Source organism: Rhinoraja longicauda, chromosome 21 (assembly GCF_053455715.1).
Source record: "Rhinoraja longicauda isolate Sanriku21f chromosome 21, sRhiLon1.1, whole genome shotgun sequence".
NCBI lineage: Eukaryota > Metazoa > Chordata > Chondrichthyes > Rajiformes > Arhynchobatidae > Rhinoraja > Rhinoraja longicauda.
The window spans coordinates 20,760,153-20,786,352 of record NC_135973.1 but is presented as its reverse complement, the minus strand read 5'-3'; the positions used below and the strand labels follow the sequence as shown (position 1 = coordinate 20,786,352).

The 26,200-nt window shown below is 48.9% G+C and overlaps 1 protein-coding gene across 1 annotated transcript in view; it reads right to left on the bottom strand.

The window, feature by feature from the left end:
* LOC144604026 (otoancorin-like) overlaps positions 1-26,200 on the bottom strand; it is a 40,028-nt gene that overhangs the window by 1,740 nt on the left and 12,088 nt on the right. Inside the window, exons 9-28 of the mRNA XM_078418046.1 lie at positions 22,845-22,948; positions 22,635-22,744; positions 21,663-21,802; positions 20,506-20,629; positions 19,582-19,797; positions 18,281-18,448; positions 16,909-17,049; positions 16,339-16,394; positions 15,705-15,822; positions 14,598-14,671; positions 14,362-14,497; positions 13,275-13,465; positions 12,293-12,386; positions 10,617-10,746; positions 9,749-9,936; positions 9,304-9,459; positions 7,640-7,782; positions 4,720-4,856; positions 1,863-1,960; positions 845-1,007 (exon numbers count right to left, since the gene is read on the bottom strand). Of these exons, the coding sequence (XP_078274172.1) occupies positions 845-1,007; positions 1,863-1,960; positions 4,720-4,856; positions 7,640-7,782; positions 9,304-9,459; positions 9,749-9,936; positions 10,617-10,746; positions 12,293-12,386; positions 13,275-13,465; positions 14,362-14,497; positions 14,598-14,671; positions 15,705-15,822; positions 16,339-16,394; positions 16,909-17,049; positions 18,281-18,448; positions 19,582-19,797; positions 20,506-20,629; positions 21,663-21,802; positions 22,635-22,744; positions 22,845-22,948 (2,687 nt within the window). The remainder of the gene's footprint in view (positions 1-844; positions 1,008-1,862; positions 1,961-4,719; positions 4,857-7,639; positions 7,783-9,303; positions 9,460-9,748; positions 9,937-10,616; positions 10,747-12,292; positions 12,387-13,274; positions 13,466-14,361; positions 14,498-14,597; positions 14,672-15,704; positions 15,823-16,338; positions 16,395-16,908; positions 17,050-18,280; positions 18,449-19,581; positions 19,798-20,505; positions 20,630-21,662; positions 21,803-22,634; positions 22,745-22,844; positions 22,949-26,200) is intronic.

Genomic DNA, 26,200 nt, shown 5'->3' with positions numbered 1-26,200 from the left:
CTAGCCGCTAGAGCTGCTGCCTCACAGCTTTAATCCTGACTTCAGGTGCTGTCTGTGTGGTTTGCACACTCTTCCTGTGACCGCGTGGGTTTCTCCGGGTGCTCCGGTTTCTTCCCACATCCCAAGATGTGCGGTGTTCGTAGGTTAATTTCCCCTCTGTAAATTGCCTGTGGTGTGTAAGGAGTGGATGTGAAAGTGGGATAACATAGAACTAGTATGAACGGGTGATCAATAGTCGGCATGGACTTGGTAGGCCAAAGGGCCATTTCCATGGTATATCTCTAAAATCAAAAACTAAATGTGCTTATTTTGTAAACTGTGTGAAGTGTGTGTGTTCTCCCTATGACCACATGGGTTTCCTCCTACATCCCAAAGACGTGAGGGGTTTGTGGATTAATCGGCCTCTAAATTGCCCCTAGTGTGCAGGGAGTGGATGTGAAAGTGGGGTAACAGAACTAGTGTGAACGGGTGATCAATGGTCAGGAGGGCCAATGGTGAGCCGAAGGGCCCGTTTCCATGCTGAATCTTAAAAACCTAAAATTAAAAGTGCGTGTTTTGTAACCAGTATGGAGTTTACATGTTCTTCGTGTAACCGCATGGGTTTTCTGCAGGTGCACCAGTTTCCTCCCACATCCTAGACGTGAGGGGTTTGTGGATTAATTGGCCTCTGTAAATTGCCCCTAGTGTGTAGGGAGTGGATGAGAATGTGGGATAACATAGAACTGGTGTGAACAGGTGATAGATGTTGGCATGTGTACCTCGCTATGTAAATGTCAATAAACTCATCTAGACCTGACTTAATAGAATTAGTGAAGCTCTGCTCAGAGATTGTTGGCCACGTTACCTGTGAGTGGGGCTGTGGACTGTGGCGTCTCGTTGGAATCGCCTCCGTCCCTGGCAGCCCGCAGCCCAGCGATCTGCTCCCGATTCAGAGCGGCTTCTTGGGCCGCTGTCACAGCCGCTGAGTTCTCTGGCCCCAGCTTCTTCAGCTGCTCCGGAGAGAGTTCCTGCAGTAAAAAACAAAACCGCACACACATAACCCAGCCACCCGTCGCAGGTCCGGACTTAGTCAGCAAGCCGGACAACCTCCGTGTAGGGTGAACAGAGGCAAATGCTTGGCTCACTGGAACCAGGAAAGGTGAGAAATGAAACAAGTTTTATGTTGTGGAGGACGTTGGAGGTGGTTTGGGGGAGCAGAGGTTAAAAGAGTCTGTGTTAGGGTGCAATTACACGAGGACATAGGGCACATTACACAAGTGGAGGTGGTGGCGGCATGTGCAGTCACATCCAGCGCAGAAACAGGCCCTTTGACCCACTGAGTCCATGCTGCCATCAAATACTCACTTATACTGTACCTGCACTAATGTCATTATTTCTTTAGTTCTCCCAATATTCACATCAACTCCACTCCTCCCCCCCCCCCCCCTAAACTCCCCATCCAAAGATAACATGCAGGCAAAGAATAGTTTAACTTGGCATCATGTGCAGCAGAGACTGAAAAGCCAGTTCCTTTGTATATTTTTCTTTTGTCATTACAAGCAAATCCAACTCAAAATGGTCCAGCTTTAGTGTAGTTTCTAATTTAGAAATTCAACAACAGAAACAGGCACTTTGACCCACTGAGTCCACAATGACCAACCACGTTATCCCATCTTCTCATCCAATCCCTACACGTTAGGGATAATTTTACTCAGCCCAGTTAACATTGGGGGGGGGGGGGTGTCTGGAAATGCTGGTTCAGAGGCAGCTGTGTTTCTCACCTGCTCCCTGTACTACATATGCTGCCTGCACTAACGCTGCCCATCCCCTCTCCCCACCAACCCATGCCCAGATCAGGCACAAAGCCCCGACGGTCTCCTCACCTTGAACACGTTGGTGGGGAGTATGGCCATGGCCTCCGGGGTGAAGTAGGGCATCAAGTCAGGATCCAGCAGTTTCAGCTCCTCTCCACTCATCCCGGCTGTGAAAGGTTCAACAGTAAATAGTGAGCCCAGAGAGTTTGTCATATGCACCGAACAATGAGACGATATAATACTTGCTGCAGCTTAACAAACCCAGAAACACAATACACAGATAAATATAATGTTTTAAACATTCAATAAATTAATACCCATCATTAGTTAGCGGAAAATTATAGGTTCTTGATCAGTAAGTGTGTTAAAGGTCATGGGAAGAAGGCAGGAGAATGGCATTGAGAGGGAAAGTTTGTTCAGCCATGATTCAATAATGGAGTAAACCTGATGAGCCAAATGGTCTAATTCTGCTCTTAAGATGTAGAACATACTACTAGTGCAAAAACTAAAGTCTGTAGCGCAATCAAAGACAGCGTGGGTCAAAGGACCTGATTCTATATTGTACAACTACCAGAGAAAGTGCAAACATCCTCTCCACACCCACTCTGTCAAGATCATGGAGAATTTTAGAACTCTGCCTGCACTAAACCTCTTTGGATCTATTAGTAACCCCAAATAGGTCCCCCGAAACATTCAAAGCAGTATTAGGATGGTTTATATCCAGGACAAACAGGATATCCTTGCTTCTTAATGGGACCTCAAGCAGAACATAGAACATAAAACAGTACAGCACAGGAATAGGCCCTTCATCCCACAATGTCTGGGCTGAACAAGATGCCAAGTTAAACTAATCTCAACTGCCTGTGTGTGATCCACATCCCTCCATTCCCTGCTTATCCATTTGCAGGTTTGAACTACTGACACCTTGCATTACAACATTGAAAGAGGAAGCAGCAATTATAGGAATCTTTGGAGAGGGTGCAGAGGTTTACCAGAATGCTGCCTGGATTAGAGGGTATTAGTTATAACGAGCAGATGGACAAACTTGGATAGTTTTCTCTGGAGTTTGAGGTTTAGCGGAGACCTGATAGAAGTAGATAGAATCATGAGAGGCATAGATAGGGTAAATAGAACATTTTTCCCCAGGGTGGAAATGGGAAAGACAAAAGGACATAGCTTCAAGGTCAGAGGAAAAAAAATTAAAGATGTGTGGGGCAATATTTTTTATTGAGGCAGATACGATAGTGGCGTTCAAGAGGTTTTTATGAATGGAGGGATATGGGTCAGTGACAGGGAGAAGGTAGTAGTTTAAGTAGGCATCATGTTCAGCAGATACAAAGCGCTGGAGTAACGTAGGAAGGAACTGCAGATGCTGGTTTAAATCGAAGATAGACAAAAAAAAGCTGGAGTAACAGCAGGACAGGCAGCATCTCTAGAGAGAAGGAATGGGTGACGTTTTGGGTCGAGACCTTTCTTCAGAATTTTCTCTCTAGAGATGCTGCCTGAGTTACTCCAGCTTTTTGTGTCTATCTGCTGGAGTAACTTAGCAGGTCAGATAGCATCCATGTGCACCAGAGATGTTGCTAGACCCACTGAGTTATTCCAGCATGTTGTGTCATTTTTTTGGAAACCAGCATCTGCAGTTTCTACATGTTCAGCAGTTCTGGTTTTCCCATTACAGGAAGATGTGGAGGCTTTGGAGAGGGTGCAGAACATGTTTACCAAAATACTGCCTGGACTAGAGGGTATTAGCATCAAGGAGAAATTGGACAGACTTGGTTGTTTTCGCTAGAACGTAAAAGGGTTAGGGGTGGAGGGCCTGATAGGATTTAACAAGACATGGTGGTCCAAAGGGACTGTTCCTGTGCTGTCCTCTTCTATGTTCTTCCCTCCTCACCATTTGATTATTGGTGCCCTACATTGGAACCTCCTTCTATTGGGGAGTCCTTAATAGCACATGCAACAGCACTACCAGCTGCTGCTCGGGAAGGGAGATGCTGGCACTAGGAACTGTAGATAGAGTCATAGAGTGATACAGCGTGGAAATAGGTCCTTCGACCCAACTTGCCTACACCGGCCAACATGTCCCAGCTACACCAGTCCCTCCTGCCCCCATTTGGTCCATATCCCTCCAAACCTGTCCTATCCATGTACCTATCTAACTGTTTCTTAAATGTTGGAATAGTCCCAGCCTCAACTACCTCCTCTGGCAGCTTGTTCCATACACCCACCACCCATTGTGTGAAAATGTTACCCCTCAGATTCCTATTAAATCTTTTCCCTTTCACCTTAAACCTATGTCCTCAAGTCCTCTATTCCCCTACTCTGGGAAGAGACTCTGTGCTTCTACTCGATCTATTCCTCTCATGATTTTATACATCTCTGTAAGATCACCCCTCATCCTCCTGCGCTCCAAGGAAGAGAGTCCCAGCCTACTCAACCTCTCCCTATAGCTCAGACTCTCTAGACCTGGCAACATCCTCATATATATTCTGAGGCAACTCACGATCAAAGGATATATACAGAGCAAGATTTTTTTACACCAAGAGCAGTGGGTGCCGCAGGGGTGGTGGTGGAGGCAGATACAATTGTGGTGTTTAAGAGGCATTTGGATGGACACATGGATATGCGGGGATGGAGGGATATGGATCGCGTGCAAGCAGAGGAGATTAGTTTAACTTGGCATCACGTTTGGCAGGGACATTGCTGTGCTGCTCGATGTTTAATGGAAATGGAAGCTTGAAGAATGACTAAAGGATATGTCTCCACATTGCGGCTCTGTAACATTATGACTCTTCTCCAATCTAATCTGAAATCCGTCTGCCCAGCAGCGTTTGGATATCTCCCGTGATTGCCGTCTGTGCCCCGTCCCTGGTGCTGAGGACTCTCATGGTCCCCGCTCATGGTCACCACCTCGCTCTCTGACCTGCTACTGTTCCGACCTCCCACAGGACAAAGCCGTGCCATTGGCCGAGGTCGCCGAACACCTCCCTCGCCTTCCTCAGCAGCCGCCGCAGGACCTGCGCCTCGCAGGCCAGCTCGCCCACCCGCGCCGCTGCAATGCTGCAAGAGGAAGAGGCCAGTTAACAGGCGCAGCGGTCACGTTACATGAGGAGCGACCACAGAGCTCCCTCCACTCCTCCTCCCTCTGTGTGACTCGGACACCCACAACACTGACCGTTATTCAGGCTGCACTCGTACAAAGCACCCTGCTGGGATGCATCACAGCTTGATCAACACACAAAGCGCTGGAGAAACAGCACAGTATGAACATTGAATTCCCCAACTTCAAATAATCCCTCCCCCCCCCCACAAATCCCCTTTCTTTCCCATGTCTCCTATCCCAGAGTTCTCCCATAGACCCCCTCCCCCCATTACCCCACTCCATTCCCCTTCCTCTCCTATTCCCCAGTCCCCTATTTCCCTTTTATCCCCCCACCTCTTTGCCCTCCCCGTCCCCTTCCACACCCTCCCTCTGGCTTTACATTTCACTCACCTTTGTTTACCCTTATCTGACACCCTTTTGAGTCTTTTTCACCTCTAGCCTTTGTCACTTACTGCACCTATCTGCCAATCCCCCCCCCACACCCGTATCCACCTATTACTTGCCATGCTTTATCCCGCCCGCCACTCGGGTTTCAGGTTTCCCTTCCTCAATCCAATCAAAATGAAGAAGGGTCCTGACCCAAAACGTCGCTCCACAGATGCTGCCTGACTCTCTGACTTCCTCCAACATTTTGTGTTTTGCTCGATTCCAATATCTGCAGTTCCTTGTGTCTACATCACAACTTGGTTTAGCAACTTATCAAACCACTGACAGTCCTCCCATATCTAAGGTGTGGTCTCGATTTCCCAACCTGCCTTATTGTGAACTTTGAACTTTAAAAATCTGAATTTGATTTGTAATTTTAATGCTACACCACTGTAACACTATATTCTGCACTCTGGTAATTTTTCTCTTCAGACTACCTGTTGTACTTCTACCTAGCATGATTGTACTCATGTATGGTATGGTTTGACTGTATAGCACACAAACAAAAAATTTCACTGTATCTTAGTACACGTGACAATAATAAACAGGTCCACCACAGATTTTCCAGCACCCTTTGTTCCAGAGCCTTGGCGGATTATCCGTTTTGCCAGACCGACAGAGGTCATGGCCTCCAAGAGAAAGTGAACTGTACCAGAATGGTTCGCCAAGGCGCCAGAAAACCGCAAAGTCGGCCCTGGAAGTTGACTATGGGAACAGATCTGCCGGCTCCAGCCAGGCCGGAGTACCAAAGCCCCAGCCACAAGGGGCAAGTTGTCCCGCCGATTGACCGTGAAAGTCCCGATGAGGGACAGATCGTCCGCCTCACACAGCCTGGGGGCCACATTTGAGGAAAATTTTCAATTTCGCTCTCGTAATTTTGTCCGGATTAAAGCATGTGCCAGATCACCAGTTGCTGGAAAATCAGTGGTGGACTTGTATCATTACCTTCCAAGACAACTTCATCATAATTTTTCAACATGAACAATGGTCCTAGAGTGCGGCGTGCTCAGAGGCTTCCCTGACCGCCCGCCTTATAGGTTTCCTCGCTCTGATGGTCGCCTCTCCGAATGTATCTGCTGCACTCTAATACGCCAAGATCTCATCTAAAGAGTCTCTCTGCCTCCACCACTCTTCAGGCAGTGTGTTCCATATAAGAACCACCATCTGAATATAGAGCACGGAGCACAGCGAAGTACCACACAGGAACGGTCCGTCAATGTCCATGCCTAACATGATGCCTTGTTCTCCTCTGCCTGCACATGATCCCGGTTGCCCCAATTACAACAAGGATGTAGAGGCGTTAGAAAGGGTGCAGAAGAGGTTTACCAGAATGCTGCCTGGATTCGAAGGTGTTAGTTATAAGGAGGTATTGGACAGACTGGGATTGTGTTCTCTGGATCGTCAGAGGTTGAGAGGAGACCTGATTGAAGTAGATAAAATGAATAGAGGCAAATATAGGGTAGACAGTCAGAACCTTTTTCTCCAGGATGGAAATGTCAAAGACTTGAGGGCATAGCTTTTAGATGAAAGGGGCAAAGTTTAAAGGTGGTGTGCGGGGCACTTTATTTTTCTACACAGAGAGTGGTGGGTGCTTGGAACACGCTGCTAGGGATGGGGGTGGAAGCATATATGATAGTGGTGTTTAAGAGGCTTTTACATGGGCACATGGATTTGCAGGGAATGGAGGGATATGGATCATGTGCAGGCAGAGGAGATTAGTTTAACTTTTTTTTAAATTTATTTTTTATTTTTATTTATTTTTATTTTTTACAGAACTTTTTAGAAAACAAACCCTCCCACCCTTCCCCCCACCCCCCTTATACTAACCCCAAATAAGAAAAAAAGAAGAAAAGAAAAAAGGATTAAAGATTAAAGACTGCCTGGGTGTTGGGGGTCCTGCACACGCACCATGGAATTCCAAACAGAATAAACTGTATATATATATACACCTCTCTCCCAAAAGAACCATTGAGAATATGAACAATTCTTCTATATATATAGGCCCCTCTTTTGTAGATAAGGACGCCAGATATTAAAAAAAGTATCATATTTGTTCCTTAAATTATAAGTAATTTTTTCAAGTGGGATACAGTTAGAAATTTCATTATTCCAAAGGTCCATACTTAAATAGGAATCAGATTTCCAAGTAACTGCGATAGTTTAACTTGACATCATGTTCATCATGGACATTGTGGGCCGAAGGGTCTGTTCCTGTGCTGTACTGTTCTGTGTTCTATATTAAACAGGCACAACCCCTGGGTATCAGGCACACCATGGACAGAGAGAGTTGAGGCTTGTAAAACGGTCTCCCTACCTGTAGGCGGCAGTGCTCACGGAGTCGAGCTCAGGGCCGGTCATCGCGCACAGCAATCTGCCAAGCCCAGCCAGGTTCCAGCCGGCCAGAGCGTCGACTGGCAGGCCAGAGTCGTGGAGAAACCCTTCCAACAAGGACCTAACCTGCCGAGCGAGAGCAGACACATAAATGTACAACAACTCACACTCTCAAAACACCTGTACCTCAGCAAAATAGCCCAAGGCCCTAATAGATAATTTAGAATCGTACAGCATGGAAACAGGCCCTTCGGCCCAACTCATGTATGCCAACCAAAGGCGCCATCTAAACCAGTCCCATTGCCCACATCTAACCCAACTCCTAAATTCCGTGTAGGAAGGAACTGCAGATGCTGGTTTGCACCAAAGATAGACACAAAATGCTGAAGTAACTCAGCAGGTCGGGTGGCATTTCTGGAGAAAAGTAGTAGGTGACTTTTTGTGTCGGAACCCTTCTTCAGACTGTGAGAAAGGGGTAAAAAGGGATAATTGATTTCGTGATTGTGAGCACTCACATTTGCATCTCACAAGACTGACAATCTGACTCAGTATGAAGGGTTCCGACCCGAAACGTCACCTCATCCTTTCTGTCAACGGGTCAGACCATCTCTGGGTCCTGACCCAGAACGTCACATCCTTTTTCTCCAGAGGTACTGCCTGACCTGCTGTGTTACATCAGCACTTTGTGTCCACCTATCATTTACCAGGTTTTGTCCAGCCCCCACCTCTCTTATCCAGCTTTCTTCCCACCCACACCCCCGACACAAACGGTGTACAATCTCAGTTGATGTTGCCCGCCGCTGGGCTGTGCAGTGGCACGTTCCGTGATGGGACCACCCCAGCAGTCAGGAACCCCTGTCCCCCTGCGGTGGGGCGCCCCACAGTCGGTCCCCCCCCCCTTATAGTCAGTCCCGCCAGCCGCCTGCAGTCAGACCCCCCCTGCAGTCAGACCCCTCCAGCTCCCTGCAGTCAGACCCCCCCTGCAGTCAGACCCCTCCAGCCCCCTGCAGTCAGACCCCCCCTGCAGTCAGACCCCCCTGCAGTCAGACCCCCTCTGCAGTCAGACCCCCTCCCCCAGCTTCCTGCAGTCAGACCCCCTCTGCAGCCAGACCTCCTCTGCAGTCAGACCCCCTCCCCCAGCTCCCTGCGGTCAGTCCCCCCCCAGCCCCCTGCAGTCAGACGCCCCAGCTTCCTGCAGTCAGACCCCCCCCAGCCCCGTGGTCAGACCCCTCCTGCAGTCAGACGCCCCCTCCAGCCCGACGCCCCCAGCTTCCTGCAGTCAGACCCCCCCCCAGCCCCCTGCAGTCAGACCCCCCCTGCAGTCAGACGCCCCCTGCAGTCAGACGCCCCCTGCAGTCAGACCCCCCCCCCCCCCAGCCCTCTGCAGTCAGATCCCCCCTGCAGTCAGAAACCACCCCAGCCCTCTGCAGTCAGACCCCCCCCCCCAGCTCCCTGGTCAGACCCCCCCTCCCCCCAGCCCCTTGCAGTCAGACCCCCCCCCCCAGCAATCAGAACCCCCCCTACCCCCACAGCAGTCAGACCCCCCAGCTCCCTGCAGACAGACGCCTCCTACCCCCACCAGCACCAGCATGCTGCAGTCAGACCCGCCCTGTGGTGGGGAGCTCTGTGGACAGATGCCCCTCATACCTGTGGTGGAGACCACTGCCGGTGCCGGATCAGTGCCGCCACAGTGTCGGTGGAGCCGAGCTCGAGTTCCCGGATTTCACTCTCGTTCAGAGAGAGTGCGATGCGGCCGAGTGCCCGTACCTGGTGCTTCCTCCAGCTCCGCACTGGCCCCCACACCTGCAGACGGGGTGTCCAACATTAGCGCGTGTTCAGCAGCCACTTGGGCAAAACACCGGAGAGACAGCTACCCCAAGGGGGGGCCACAAAGGATGACCAGAAATGCACAGCACCCTATAATCCAGGCATGGCCCTTCTAAGCAGTGGGTGTCTGGGACGTGCTGTCAGGGGTGGTGGTGGTGGAGGCAGATATGATAGTGGTGTTTCAGAGGCTTTTATATAGGCACATGGGTGTGCAGGGAATGGTGGGATAGGGATCACATGCAGTTATGGTTCTGTGCTCACAAACCTCCTTGGCTTTCTCCTTCAGGGCCAGGAGCTGGGCCATGCTGAAACTTGTCAGGGCACCGAGGAGCTCGACACTCCGTACAAACGTCTCTGGGGAGAGGCAGCGCAGCTCGCCGGCTGACCAATGGGAGTTGGCGTCCGCCAGCTTGAGGATGTGCTCGGAGGATGGAGTTCGAGTCCCGCCACAGCCTGGGGAGAGACGGAGAGAGCAACGCTTCATCACCTCACCGTGGATGAGGACCCAACACCAGGCTGTACCAGTGTCACAGAGCACACCTTCACACACCACGCTTCAATCCTGTCTTCGGTGCTGTCTCTGTGGAGATTGCAGTTCTCCCTGTGACTGCGTGGGTTTCCTCCCACATCCCAAAGAAGTGGCCCTCTGTAAATTGCCCCTTTGGTGTCGAGAGTGGATGAGAAAGGGGGATAACATAGAACTAGTGTGTGCAGGTAGACATAAAGAACTACGGATGTTGCAATCTTGCATAGAACACAAAATGCTGGAGTAACTCAGCGGGTTAGCCAGCATCTGTGGAGGTTGCATCTTCTTCAGACCCTATCTGAGCTGCATTGGTAACAATGCAGCCCTGACCCAAAACATCACCTTTCCATGTTCTCCAGAAATCCTGCCTGACTCAGTGACTTACTCCAGCACTTTATATTCTACTGTGAGTGGGTGATCAATGGTCTGTGTGGACTGAATGGGCCGAAGGGGTTGTTTCCATGCTGAATCTTTCAATCGATGAGGGTAAACAAAAAACAGAAATAGCCATTCGTCGCACACAGAAGGCTCTTCTGAAGGGAAGACCTTCGGACAGAGAGTTGGGCTGCTTTCCAACGAGCTTAGTGATGGGGAAAGACTGATTCACCTGGAAGCCGATTGGAGGGTGAAATGGTCCCAGTGGTCCTCTCGAGAGCATGAAACACTGCCGCGAGGAAGTCCTCAGAAACAACCGTACCTTCCACGTCCAATGCTAACTGTAGCAGAATGTCAGGAAACTGTGGAGGACACATAACTCAATGAAGAGGGTTAAACACACCTAGAAGCATTGGCTACTGGGACCATCTTGCTGTCGGCAAAACAGTTCTGCCGACATTGCATTTGCAACCAGTGAAGGGTCCACCAGAGAATGAGGCCATTCGGCCCAGAGTCCAGGATGGCTCTTGTTCAAAGCAGCAGTGCAGAATATACAATCAAGCTCTACACAAGTACAACCGGTAGAGCAAAAAGAAAAATATCAGGGTGTAGAATGTACTGTTATAGTGACAGAAAAAGTGCAGATTTTAAAAAAGTGCTAGGACTGGAATGAAGTAGGTTGGGAGATCAGGATTGCACCCTTACCTTATGGCAGGGTCTTTCAGTAGTCTGGTAACAGCAGGGAAGAAGCTTCAATGTTGGGAGCCACGACTGCCCCAATGTGCAGCGTCTTCGCCCGCCCCGAATCGCAGGGCTTGGGTCGGCCCGCTGCGGACCTTTCACCGTCCGGCGCGGCCTGGAACGTGGCAACTTCAACAGCCTGACCGCGGGAGAAGACGGCAGGGGAAGAGAAAAGACATTCTGGCCTTCTATCACAGTGAGGTGGCTGGAGGAGACTCACTGTGATGGATGTTTCTTTTTGTGTTGTGTTATGATTGTGTGTGTTATTGCTTATTTTTATTGCTCTTATTGTTGTCTATGGGTAATCTTTCATTTCACTGCGCATTTATGTGTATGTGTATTTATGTGTATGTGACAAATAAAATTGACTATTGTCTATTGTTTGAGTCAGGTGTACGTGCTTTCAAAACTTTAAACATTCGATAGTGTGGAACAGTTCGTTCGGCCCACCAAATTCATGGTGACCAGCGATCACCCTGTACATTTGCAGTATCCCACACACAAGGTACAATTTTTTAATTACAGAAGCCAATTAACCTACAAACTTGTATGTCTTTGGAGTGTGGGAGAAAACCGGAGATCTCAGAGAAAACTCATGCGGTCACATGCAGAGAACGTACAAACATCGTACAGACAGCACCTGAGGTCAGAATCGAACCCGGGTCACCGGTGCTGTAAGGCAGCAACTGTACCGCTGCACTGCCCGAATGATTCTAGGTTCTAAGTGCCAAAGTCTGTTGAAGGTGCAATAAATTGACAATATATTCAAGTTGATGTATCTCCTCCCCGAGGAGAGGTGGGGATGACCGGGGTGCGAGAGATCCTCGGTTTTGTTGGCCGCTTTCTCTGCAGCTTATTGAAGATCACTTTAAAAGTGTGTGCACTCTTGGATATGCCAGCATTTATCACCCATCCCTCATTGCCCTCAAGATGGCAGTGGTGAGCCCCAAACTCCCAACCTACCTCATTGTGGCCCTTGCACTTTCTACAGTTTCTCTGTAGCTGCAATGCTGTACTGCTATATTCAACACCCTGGTATTTTTCTCTTTGCACTACCTGTTGTACTTGTGCATTGTTTGATTGTACTCTTATAGAGTATGATTTCACTGGGAAAGCACACAGTTTCTCCACTGAATCCTGGTACACGCGGTAATAATGAACCAATACCTTCTCAGCAACAGTGGCCAGGTCTTCCCTTGACAAGACTGTGACCAGTGGCCCCAGATCCTGCATCAGTTCAGGCTGCCAGGCAGTTGGATCCCTGCAACAGAAAAACATTCCAGGAAATGTGGGGAAAATTGCCTGGAATCCAAACCAAAGAAATTAAGGAGACACAAGGAACTGTAGTTGCTGGAATCCTGAGCAAAACACAAAGCAGGAACTCAGGGGAGCAAGCAGCATTTATGGAGGGAATGGACGGGTGCCGGTTCGGGTCTTCAGACTGAGCCTGGGACAATTCCCTGGTCGGTTACATTCTATTGGCCGGGGTTGCTGGGCGGGATTGGGGAATGGCTGGGTGCTGCAGCCCCTGGACACGTCTCTTGGGAACTTGAATCATTCCAAACAGGGAGTGGTGTGCAAGGGGTGGGGTGTCAGTGGGCTTGTGTGATCATGGCACCACTGCTCTGCCCTCTCACTTGTTCAAACAATCTTTGCCCCAGAGAAAAACACAAAGTGCTGGTGGAACTCAGCGGGTCAAGCAGCATCTGTGGAGGGAATGGACAGGTGATGCTTTGGGTCAGGACACTTCTTCAGACTGAAGAGATGTGGGGGAAAACTTTGTATTAGATTTCTACAGCGCCAGAGACCAGAGTCCAATCCCGACTATGGGTGCTGTCACGCGGGTTCAATCCCGCTGTCAGTGTGGAGATTGTACGTTCTCCCTGTGCCTGTATGAGCTTTCTCTGGGTACTTTGGTTTCCTCCCACATTCCAAAGATGTACTGGTTTGTAGATGAATTGGCTTCTGTAAATTGTCCCTAGTGTGCAAGATAGAACTAGTGTACGGGGTGATCACTGGTTGGTGCAGACTCGGTGCGCCCAAGGGCCTTTCAGAGGCATTTTTGAACTGAACCAAACTAAAAACTAAACTAAACATTTGGTGATTACAGCTCCCAACTCTCACCACATGGTCATAACCTCCGTCTTACCCATAATATTCCTGGATCTTGTTCCGAACTTCCCTCTTCTGGGCAGGGCTGAGATTCCGACAAATCCTGAAATGAACGAGTGCTTCGTTCAGGGCCTTGTTGGAGGTGATGGTCCTGATGATGTCAGGAGACAGATAACAGATAGATCTGCCCAGGATGTCCACATCATACTCATCCTGGATCGTGTAGTTCTAAAATAAATGTTAAAACACACAATTACATGTCTGAAGAATCCCAGCCTGAAAGATCACCTGTCCTTTTTCACGAGAGATGCTGCCTAACCCACTGAGCTATTCCAGCACTACGTGTCTAGCTTTGGTATAAACCAGCATCTGAAGTTTATTTTTATTATGTTATTGCAATTAAACACAATCCCTTTAAAACAGACATGCCATGTCTGCCATCGTACTGTGTGCTGACCCACTGATTCCCATTCGGCTTATGCCTGTATTCCATTTCTGTCCTCTACCGCATTATCTCTGTAACCCTTCCAGCTCTATAACCTCCCTCCAAATACTGTCCTGTCCCCAAATTTTAATCACTCCCCCATAGAATATAGAACAATACAGCATAGGAACAGGCCCTTCGGCCCACAATGTCCATGTCAAATATGATGCCAAGATGAACTAATCTCCTCTGACTGACTTTACTTTAGAGATACAGCATTGAAACATGTCCTTCCGCCCACTGAATCCACGCCGACCAGCAATCACCCCGCACAGTAGCACTATCCTACACACTAGGGACAATTTACAATTTTACAGAAGCCAATTAACCTACAAACCTCTGTACATCTTTGGAGTGTGGGAGGAAACCGGAGCACCCGGAGAAAACCCATGGCGAGAACGTCACAGGGAGAACGTACAAACTCTGTACAGGCAGCACCGGAGGTCAGGATCGAATGCGGGTCTCTGACGCTGTAAGGCAGCAACTCTACCCTGCGCCACTGTGCTGCCCCTAACGTGATCCAAATCCCTATGCCTAACTAAATGCCTCTGTAAGTCACCGACCCACATGTCTTTGGGTCCCATATGCCCGCGTCTGGTCCACATCCCTTCAAACCATGTCCAAGTGGGCTGGAACTCACCAGGCACCAGAGCACGCGCTCCATCACCTCCGCTCTCTTTGCTGGTTGGGGAACGATAGATGACAGCTCAACCCTGCCCAGGGCGATTAACAGAGGCTTGCAGATGCTTCGAGGAGCCATGGCCAGAACACGGGTACTGGACCAGAACAAAGGCGGATTCAGTCCAAGCGTTTTCCCCGACCTTCCCCCCCACCCCACCCCACCTTCCCATGTAGCTGAAGCACCCGGGTACTCACGGGAGGGTCACCAGGAGGAGTGGAGGCATCAGGTCGGAAGCGTCCTGTTGATACTTCTGGGCCAGGCAGTTCAGCTGGAAGAGGAGGATCGTTAAAGGGGCAGCTTAATTGGGAGAGTGCACAGGGCAAGTGATGCCGTTGCAGGGGCTTCTCTGTGTTGGGCAATCTCAATGCCCAATTTAGACCAAGTGGGAACCACCAAACTAGATCCACCATGGGAATGGCCTTGGAGCACAATGGCACACAAACTCAGCCCACAATGTTCGTGCTGACTGGCCTTGGCAGCTTGCTGACATTTCCACCCTGGCACTCTGACTGTCTACCTTATCCATGCTTCTCATAGTTTTATATACTTCTATCGAGTCTCCTCTCAACCTCCGGCGTTCCAGAGTAAAAAATCCAAGTCTGTCAAACCTCTCCATGTAGCCAAAGCTCTCTAATACAAGCAGCATCTCTGAAAACAACTTCTTCACCCTCTGTATTATGACTTGACTGTATATCACCCAAATCAAAGTTTTTCACTATATCTTGGAACAAATGACGACAGTAAACCAGTGCCATATGTTCTCAGACTGTTCTGTTGCCGTTGGATCTTGCTGTGTACCCACTGGCTGCCACGTGCCGACGGTACGACAGTGACCTCACTGGATGCGAGGACACCTCGGACGGAGAGTTCATCAATTTATAAGTTCTAGGTGCAGAATTAGGCCATTCGGCCCCATTGAGTCTACTCCATCACTCAAACATGGCTGATCTTTCTTTTCTTCTCAACCCCATTCTCCTGCCTTCTCCCCATGGCCTTTGACACCTACACTAATCAAGAATCTGTCAATCTCCGCTTAAAAAATACCCAAAGACAGCCTCCACCGCCATCTGTGGCAATGAATTCCACAGATTCACCACCCTCTGACTAAATAAATTTCTCCTCATCTCCTTTCTAAAGGTACATCCTTTTATTCTAAGGCTGCGCCCTCTGGTCCTAGACTCTCCCACTAGTGAAACATCTTCTTCACTTCCACTCTATCCAGGCCTTTCACTATTCAGTAAGTTTCACCCTCATCTTTCTAAACTCCAGTGAGTACAGGCCCAGAGGCACCTCGTGCTTACCTGGTGCGGGGAGAGCAGGGAGAGACTGCCCTGGAGTAGGCCATCCAGCTGCCATAAGGTGGCTGGGTCCAGGGCTCGGAGGTGATCGCAGGTCACACCTCTCACCAGCTGGCCGCACCTGGGCAATCAGAAGACATGTACAAGAGGGTCAACCTGGGCCAGCCGGCACTTCGGGACCATGTGACACGCGGTTGCAGGGATGGTGAGATGTCCGTGAACTGGAAGGGTGGGGTTGGGATGGGATGTGCACCGTCAATGGGACCACCTCTCGCACAGAGAGAGAAACAGAAAGAGGGATAAAGGGAGAGACAGAGAGAAAGAGAAGAAACACAAAATGCTGGAGTAGCTCAGCGGGTCAGGCAGCATCTCTGAAGAAAAGGAATAGGTGACATTTCGGCTCAAAACCATTCTTCAGACAGAAGAAAGAGATTGAGTGAGGGAGAGAGACAGTGACCAAGCAAGTCACAGAGAGAGAAAGAGGGAGGAACAAAGATGAGAACCCATTAAGTGGAAGGCTGACCACTTCCAATGAGGAAGAAACTGGTTTTTGAACCGATTTCTTATCTAAGCTGATGGTCTCGAGACCTGTCAGGTGGAAGATGATGGGGAATATCTTTCACCGAGTGTTCCTTACCTGAGGATCTCTTGTACAGGCATCGTGCCAGACACCAGGTGGTAAAGGAACAACGCCTGCGGGTGAGAAGGAGAGGATGCTGAGCAAGAGAGCAAGTCGACAGCCAACACTGCCCTGAGACTCAGTGACTGGGGCAATCAAGCGCATCAGCAGAGAAACTGGAGGACACAGCTTAACAGTGAGATGGGAAAGTTTAAAGAAGATGTGCAGGTCAATTTTTATTTTTAAAGAGATTGGCACTGTTTGACTGGAGGCCACAGCTTTAAGATGATTGGTGATTTATTGGTGATTGGCTAGAGGCTCTAAAGTGAGGAGGGCAAAGATATACAGAGCTTTTTTTCCCCCACAGAGAGTGGTGGGTGGCTAGAAAACGCTGCGCTGGTGGTGGTGGAGGTAGATACGATAGTGGCATTGAAAAGGTATTGAGTCACATGAGCACTATTTCTATAACTAATAAACCAAAGTTTTAAACAAATGGCTCGGTACGTTGTGTTTTTAAACAAGCGGTTGGATTTGTTTTGGCAGGTTTCTGCAGGAGTTAACAGCCATTCCAGATGGTAGACAGCCCACCTGACTTTTTCTCAGCTCCTTCTGGTCCAGGTGGCTGACGTTGTAGCTCATCATATGAAGCAGGGTGTAGAGGGGCAGCTCTTTCAAGAAGGAACTGTTCAACAGGTCCAGCACAGAGGACACATTCCTGGAAGCTGCAATCTGACAAGGGAATAAATGCTCAGAGGCGCAGTCCAAGGACACAAGATGGCCAAGATTCCTCTGTACACCAATGCTCCAAGGCTCATGCAATTAACTGTACACTTTCCAGTTACAATCGACCTCCCAAAGAGAAATACCTCACACGCTTGGATTGAAGTCCATCTGCCATTTCTCTGCCCATGTCGGTAACTGATCTATATCTGCTGCATCCTTCGACAGTCTGCTTCACTCCACCAAATTTTGTGTCATCCGCAATCTTGTAGCCAATCCATCTACGTTTATACCCAAGTAATTTATATACATTATAATCAGAGGTCTCAGCACTGACCTGTGCTGAATTCCACTTTGCTTGATTGATTGATTGACTGAAAGAAGCAGTATGGAAACAGGCCCTTGGGCCCACAGACTCCACGCCAACAATTGATCACCGTTCACATTAGTTCTATGTTATCCCACTTTCTCATTCACTCCCTACAAACTAGGGGCAATTTACAGAGGTCAATTAACCTACAAACCCACATGCCTTTGGGGTAGAGTCTTAGAGTGATACAGTGTGGAAATAGGCCCTTCAGCCCAACTTGCCCACACCGGCCAACATGCCTGGATGTGGGAGGAAACTAGAGCACCCGGAAGAAACACTCGCAATCACAAGGAGAACATGCAATCTCCACACAGACAGCACTCCAGGTCAGGATTGAACTGGGTCTCTGGCGCTGAGAGGCACTGGTTCTGCCAACTGTGCCCTTCAATTCTACTCAGGCTTCTTGTCAATGAATCTTCTCTCCCCATCCCCTCTTTTCCCATCCCCCTCTCTCTACACCCTCCCATTCACTACCCTACCCACTCCTTTTTTCTCTCCCTATTCCCCCTACCTCGCCCCACCCCCCCCAACTATTTAATCACACATCTCCTTCCCATTCCCCCTCTCTCCACATTCTCCTATTCTCCACTCCCCTTTCTCCCTATTCCAACCCTCCACATCCTTCCACTCCCCCACTCCCTCCCATTGCCCCCCCCCCTCCCATTCTCTCCCCCGCTCTCACCATATTCTCCCCTTCTCCTGCCACTCCCCGGTCCATATCCAATTTCTACTCTCCCACCCCACCCCCCTCGCTCCCCCTCTTCTTCCCCATCCTTGCTCTAACCCAACCCCACTCTCCCTACCCCCCTCCCCTTAACTCTCCCCAGCCATTCCTCCCTCCCAGGCCCCCAGAGGGAGGGGGCCGGTTACCTGGGTGACCACGGCCAGTCGCTGTGCAGGAGAGAGACGGGCCCCATGCTGGGACAGGGGCCGTTGGAGAGCCTGCACCAGGTCCTGGGGGCTGGTGTTGTACAAAATGTCCGCACTGACCCCCGGCACCAGGACCCCCAGCCGACTCAGGTTAAACAGCGACAGTTGCTGCAGGAGGGAACCACAAGCCGTTAAAACCAGTCCGGGCCACGACAAACATCACACGGCATCCCTACAGGAGGCTATTCAGCCCACTGAATCTATGCCGACTCCTGGTGGAACAATTCAAGGAAACCAGATGCACCTGGAGAAAACCAACGTGGTCACAGGGAGAACATGCAAACTCTACAAAGACAGCACCCAAAGTCAAGATCAAACCTGGGTCCCTGGTGCTGCAAGGTAGCAGCTCTAGCAGCTGTGCCACTGGGCTGTTCAACCTGTTCAGGTGATCAGTGACCTCGCTAAAGGATTTACTCCACAGCGCCTGTCCCCCGGTTCCCCATAGAGTCATAGAATCATACAGTTGTACAGCACAGCAATGGCCCTTTTGACCCATCATGTCTATGCCAACATGACAATCTTCCACACTAATTCCATTTGCCAGCATTAGTACCACTTCTGTGCCACTTCTGTGTAAGTGTGCGTCTAAATGCGTCACTGCATCTGATTTCTCCACCTCCTTTGCCAGTGAGTTCCAAATATCAACCACCCTCCGTTTGAGTATTTCAAATCTTTTTTTTAAATGCCACCCTCTGTCCCTAAACCCATACCCTTGCTTTTGATACCCTGCCATGGGAAGAAAGATTTGGACTATCTATGCTGTCTATGCCTCTCATCATTTTATGCCTTCTATTTGGTCACTCTTTCATGGTTTAGAGGATGATGGCCAAATGGGACTAGTCCAGAATGACAATTTGGGCCAAAGGGCCTGTTTCCGTGCTCTACGGCTCCATGATTCTACGACATCCCTCAGCTTCCTTCACTACAGGAAAGACCTGACTTGGCCACCACAGCCATCTGTGGCAATAAATTCCAGATTCACCACCGTATGACTAAAGAAATTCCTCCTCGTCTCCTTTCTAAAGGTACATCCTTTTATTCTGAGGCGATTGCCTCTGGTCCTAGACTCCCACTAGTGGAAATATCCTCTCCAAATCCACTCTATCCAGGCCTTTCACTATTCAGTAAGTTTCGATGAGATCCCCTCTCATCTTTCTAAACGCCCCATCGCAGCCCCGTCCTCCCTGCCGAGGGGTGACCAGAGCCGTGCATGACCCCGATCGCGTGCCACGACCTCTCACCTTGTTGCCCCCCATGAACTTGTCGGCCAGAATGAGGGTCTGGCCGGGTGTCCAGCCGTGGACGGTGCCGAGGACGGCTGCAGCACTCCGCACCGACTCCGTGGGCAGCGAGTCCAGCTGGGGGAAGGACAGGCAGGCGATGGCATCCGAGATGGAGTCCAAAGTCTCATTCAGCCGCTGGCTGCTCAGCACCAGCCCCAGCAACTGCGCCTTCAGCTGCAAGAGAGCGGGGGACCGTGTTCAGGCCAGTGTCATAGGTCAGAGGGCGAAGGTCCGCCCTAGCTTCAGAGCAGACCCATGTCCTTATGTTCAAATCCCCGACCCCTCCCCACACCCTCACCTGCTCCGGTCCGTCCTCAAATAAACTGCGGCCACTGCAAGCCCAAGCCGGGTCGGGCAGGGTCTGTGGAGAGGGGACTGGTCAACGCTTCACTGGAACCTGACCTTCATTTTGTTTTTTAGAGATGGCCCACCGAGTCCATACCAACCATCCATCAACCATTTACATTAGTTCTATGTTATCCCACTTTCTCATCCATTCCCTACACACTAGGGGTGATTTACAGAGGACAATTAACCTACAGACACACACATCTTTGGGATGTGGGAGGAAACTGGAGCACCCACAGAAAACCCACGTGGTCACAGGGAGAACGTGCAAACTCCACACATAAAGCCGCCGAGACCAGGATCAAACCGGGATCTATGGGGCAATGAGGCAGTGGCTCTACCAGCTTCACCACTGTGCCGTATATTTTGAAATTTTTTAAATCCTTAGTCAGAATTTGAAACATTAACTCTGTTTCTTTCTCCATGAAAGCTGCCTGACCTGTTGATATTTTGTAATATTCTCTGCGTTAATGTGTCCTCCATTTACAGGCTCAGAGTGTCTGAAGGAGGGGGGTCTGCATCCCGTAACTCTACCTTCTTCACGTCGGCCTGGAAGCCCTTGAGACGGCTGCACTTGATCATCTGGTGGAGGAGACTGCGAGCTTCCCCCGTGTCCAACTCTTGCACGTTGTCAAAGAAACAGACCAGGAGACCAAGTCTGCAAGGGGGGTTGGGAACAGATGGCGAGATTGAGAGAACAACAGGGAGCCAGCTTATACCATCCTCCAGAGTGTGATAACGTACCAAGGCACTGCTTTCCCCATGACCAACGAAAACACAAAATGCTGTAGGAACTCAGTGGGTGAGGCCCCATCTGTGGAAGAAATGGATGGGCAACGTTTTGGGTTGGGACCCTTCTTCAGACTGACGGAAGCAGATACGATAGTGGCTTTCAAGAGGCTTGTGGGTGAGCACATAAATATGCAAGGAATGGAGGGAGAAGGATCACATGCAGGCAGAGGAGATTTGTACTGTGTTGTTGTATGTTCTAAATCTCTGCCGTTTAAAGCCATTAGGAAATGGGCAATTTGGTCAATTGTGCCTATAATGAACCTTTGAAAGAAGCAATCATTATGTCACTCTGGCCCTTGCCGCTCACACAGGAAGGGTTGCTATTGAACCCGTGTCTCTCTCCTTGTTACACACCTAATAACATCTCAGTTATTTCTGAGAGATGCAAAAACTGCTTGCATTTATATATCCAGGTGATTGATGGTCAGCATGGGCTCAGTGGGCCGAAGGGCCTTTGGACTTTAGAGATACAGCACGGAAACTGTCACTTTGGCCCTGCCGAGTCCTCACTGACCAGTGATCACCCCATACACTAGCACTATCCTACACACTAGGGACAATTTGCACACGCCAATTAACTTACAAACCTGTACGTCTTTGGAATGTGGGAGGAAACTGGATCACCCAAAGAAAACCCATGCGGTCACAGGAAGAATATGCAAAATTCAAACAGACAGCACCCGTAATCAGGATCGAACCCGGTTCTCTGGTGCAGTAAGGTGGCAACTCTACCGCTGTGTCTCTGTGCTGCCTGTTTCCATTTTGTGTCTTTCAATCAATTGATCTATGTATTCAAGGTGGCGGACTGTTTAAATGCCAGTGTGTTGTCAGCGGTGCCGTCGAGTGCAGGAGAGGTGGGTGGGAAGAGGGGCACATCCCGGGGGTGGGCTGCAGTCCACCTGTAGACGGTCGAGGTGTTGGCCATATCGAAGCCGCTGGCGTTGATTCTCTCCTGGAAGGCTCTGGCAGTGGTCGGGGTGATGTCGTACACTGAGTCCAGCTGCTTGGTGGCGTTGTCATAATTGATGAAGAGTCGAATCTGGGGTTGGAGACGACATGTAAGCTTAACAGGGGGAGGGGGAAGGGAGTGGGGATTGGACTGTTACAATGGGCTGGGCACAACCTTCAAATGTTTCCCCGGGACATGTCATCCTCCCCATCTCTGGAGTCATCTCCAATCCCAGCATCGTGTCACCCAAGGGAAGGTCCCAGTCAATGGCTTATACATTGTGAATTTCTTCCACTCAATTGGCTACCCTACGGGATACTTTGGGACTTCTTGGCTCCCATTAGGTTGGAGGGAGATCAGGTCGTAAGAGATTGGGGCAGAATTAGGCCATTCGGCTCATTGAGCCTGCTCCACCATTCAAACATGGCTGATCTATCTTCCCTTCTCAACCCCATTCTCCTACCTTCTCCCCTTAACCTTTGACATCCTTGCTGATCAAGAACCTATCAATCTCCAATTTAAAAATACCCAATGACTGGCCTCTGTGGCAATGAATTTCACAGTTTCCCCACCCTCTGGCTAAAGAAATTCAATGGTTCAAAGGTACTTTTACTATCACATGTGCGAAGTACAAACACAGTAAAATTATTTTCTAACAAACAGTCCAGTATTGTCATACCGAAGCACATCCCCAATTAGCAAATTGTATAGAAATAGTCTACTGATCTCGTGTGCAAAAGGCGCCATTTTCAAAGTCCAGTCCGTGCTCTAGTTGTTTCTCATCTCCATTCTAAAGGGTACGTCCTTTTGTTCCGAGGCTGTGCCCTCTGATCCTAGTCTCCCACTAGTGGAAACATCGTCTCTATCTGGACCAACCACATTGGAAGGGGGATGGCGTGCGCAGCAGACTCCCTTGACTCACCTCATTGAGGCTGATCTTCTGGATCTCCTCAGGAGGGAGGTGGACCACGAATCTCCCCAGAAACCACAGGTTCTCTGCCACAATCCACGGCGCTCCTGCTTTGGGGAAAACTGGACAGTGATGAAGGTGTTGCTGGACCTCCACCTAACGATGGTGGTCTGAGGGAGTGGGCATGGAAGGAGTGGGGAGTGGATGTCTTGCTCCGCTTACCAGGCTGCCTGTAGGGTCTCTGAAGGATCTGTCGGATCCACTCATAGATGGCCCTTTGGCTGCGAGCAGTCATCTCATCGTACAGTTCCTTAAACACCGTTGTGCTGAAAGAGTCGAGAGATCAAGTCAAGGGAGTCAAGTTTAGTTTAGACAGACACACAGTGCTGGAGTAACTCAGCGGGTCAGGCAGCATCCCTGGAGAAAAGGAAAAGGTGACGTTTCGGGTCTCGACCCTTAGTTTAATTTATTATTAACATATAACATATAACATATAACAACTACAGCATGGAAACAGGCATGTCCGGCCCTACCAGTCCACGCCGACCATTCTTCCTGACCTGGTCTCATCTACCTGCACCCAGACCATAACCCTCCAATCCCCTCCTATCCATATACCTATCCAATTTACTCTTAAATAATAAAATCGAGCCAGCCTCCACCACTTCCACCGGAAGCCCATTCCATACAGCCACAACCCTCTGAGTAAAGAAGTTCCCCCTCATGTTACCCCTAAACCTTTGTCCCTCAATTCTGAAGCTATGTCCCCTTGTTGGAATCTTCCCCACTCTCAAAGGGAAAAGCCTACCCACGTCAACTCTGTCCGTCCCTCCCAAAATTTTAAAAACCTCTATCAAGTCCCCCCTCAACCTTCTACGCTCCAAAGAATAAAGACCCAACCTGTTCAACCTCTCTCTGTAGCCCAAGTGCTGAAACCCAGGCAACATTCTAGTAAATCTCCTCTGTACCCTCTCCATTTTGTCGACATCCTTCCTATAATTTGGCGACCAGAACTGCACACCATACTCCAGATTCGGCCTCACCAATGCCCTGTACAATTTCAACATTACATCCCAACTTCTATACTCGATGCTCTGATTTATAAAGGCAAGCATACCAAACGCCTTCTTCACCACCCTATCCACATGAGATTCCACCTTCAGGGAACAATGCACAGTTATTCCCAGATCCCTCTGTTCCACTGCATTCCTCAATTCCCTACCATTTACCCTGTACGTCCTATTTTGATTTGTCCTACCAAAATGCAGCACCTCACACTTATCAGCATTAAACTCCATCTGCCATCTTTCAGCCCACCCTTCCAAAAGGCCCAAGTCTCTCTGTAGACTTTGAAAATCTACCTCACTATCAACTACTCCACCTATCTTAGTATCATCTGCATATTTACTAATCCAATTTGCCACACCATCATCCAGATCATTAATGTAAATGACAAACAACAGTGGACCCAACACAGATCCTTGGGGCACTCCACTAGACACTGGCCTCCAACCTGACATACAATTGTCAACCGTTACCCTCTGGTATCTCCCATTCAGCCATTGTTGAATCCATCTTGCAACCTCACTATTAATACCCAACGATTTAACCTTCTTAATCAACCTTCCATGTGGAACCTTGTCAAATGCCTTACTGAAGTCCATATAGACAACATCCACAGCCTTGCCCTTATCAATTTCCCTGGTAACCTCTTCAAAAAATTCAAGAAGATTAGTCAAACATGATCTTCCAGGCACAAATCCATGTTGACTGTTTCTAATCAGGCCTTGATTATCCAAATAATTATATATATTGTCCCTAAGTATCTTTTCCATTAATTTTCCCACCACAGACGTCAAACTAATAGGTCTATAATTGCTAGGTTTACTTTTAGAACCTTTTTTAAACAAAGGCACAACATGCGCAATGCGCCAATCTTCCGGCACCATCCCTGTTTCTAATGACGTTTGAAATATTTCCGTCATAGCCCCTGCTATTTCTGCACTAACTTCCCTCAATGTCCTAGGGAATATCCTATCAGGACCTGGAGACTTATCCACTTTTATATTCTTCAAAAGTGTCCGTACCTCCTCTTCTTTAATCCTCCTAATTTCCATCACTACTCTACTTGTTTCGCTTACCTCACATAATTCAATATCCTTCTCCTCGGTAAATACCGAAGAAAAGAAATTGTTTAATATCTCCCCCATTTCTTCCGGCTCAGCACATAGCTGTCCACTCTGACTCTCTAATGGACCAATTTTATCCCTCACTATCCTTTTGCTATTGACATATCTGTAGAACCCCTTGGGGTTTACTTTTACATTACTTGCCAAAGCAGCCTCATATCTTTTTTTCGCTTTTCTAATTTCCTTTTTAAGATTCCTTTTACATTCTTTATATTCCTCAAGAACCTCCCTCTTTTTCCGAACCAAGTGTCCAATTTCCCTGGAAAACCACGGCTCTTTCAAATTATTATTCTTTCCTTTCCACCGAACAGGGACATAAAGACTCTGTACTCTCAAAATTTCACCTTTAAATATCCTCCATTTCTCTATTATATCCTTTTCATAAAACAACAATTTCCATTTCACACCTTTTAAATCCTTTCTCATCTCCTCAAAATTAGCCTTTCTCCAATCCAAAATCTCAACCCTTGGTCCAGATTTGACCTTCTCCATAATGATATTAAAACTAATGGCATTATGATCACTAGACCCAAAGTGCTCCTCAACACATACCTCCGTCACCTGACCCATCTCATTTCCTAACAGGAGGTCCAACACTGCCCCTTCTCTGGTAGGCACCTCTACGTATTGCTGCAAAAAACTATCCTGCACACATTTTACAAACTCCAAACCATCCAGCCATGTGCTGATCAAGATACAGTGAACAGCTTTAGTTTGTAGTCAAGAGAAAGACTTTCAGAAGAAAAAGAAAAAGTAGTTTATTGCCATGTGTACAAGTACAGTGAGGTACAGGTGCAATGAAAATCTTGCTTGCAGCAGCATCACAGGCAGATAGACTGAGACAACACACAAAAACATAAATCACACACAAATCCTTCAAGACATTAAAAAGAATAAGACATGTGCAAAGCCTAGGTGTGCAGCTGGTAGAGCCGCTGCCTCACAGCACCAGAGAATTCGGGTTGATCTTGACCTCGTGTGTTTTCTCTGAGGAGTTTTCTGTGGAGTTTGCACGGTCTCCTTGTGACCATGTAAGTTTCCTCCGGATGCTCCAGTTTCCTCCCACATCTAAAAAACATGCGGGTTTGTTGGTAAATTGGCCTCTGTAGGGAGGCTTAGTGTGTCGGGAGTGGATGAGTAAATGGGATAACATTGAACTAGTGTGAACGGGTGATCGATGGTCAGCTTGGACTCAGTGGCTGATAGGCCGGGATTACAGGGTATCACCCAGCAGAGATAGACACAAGTGCTGGAGTAACTCAGCAGGTCAGGCAGCATCTCTGGAGGAAATGGACAAGTGACGTTTCTGGTCTGAGCCTTTCTTCGGACATGTTGAGTTACTCCAGCATTTTGTGTCTATCTTTGTTTTAACCAGCATCTGCAGTTCCT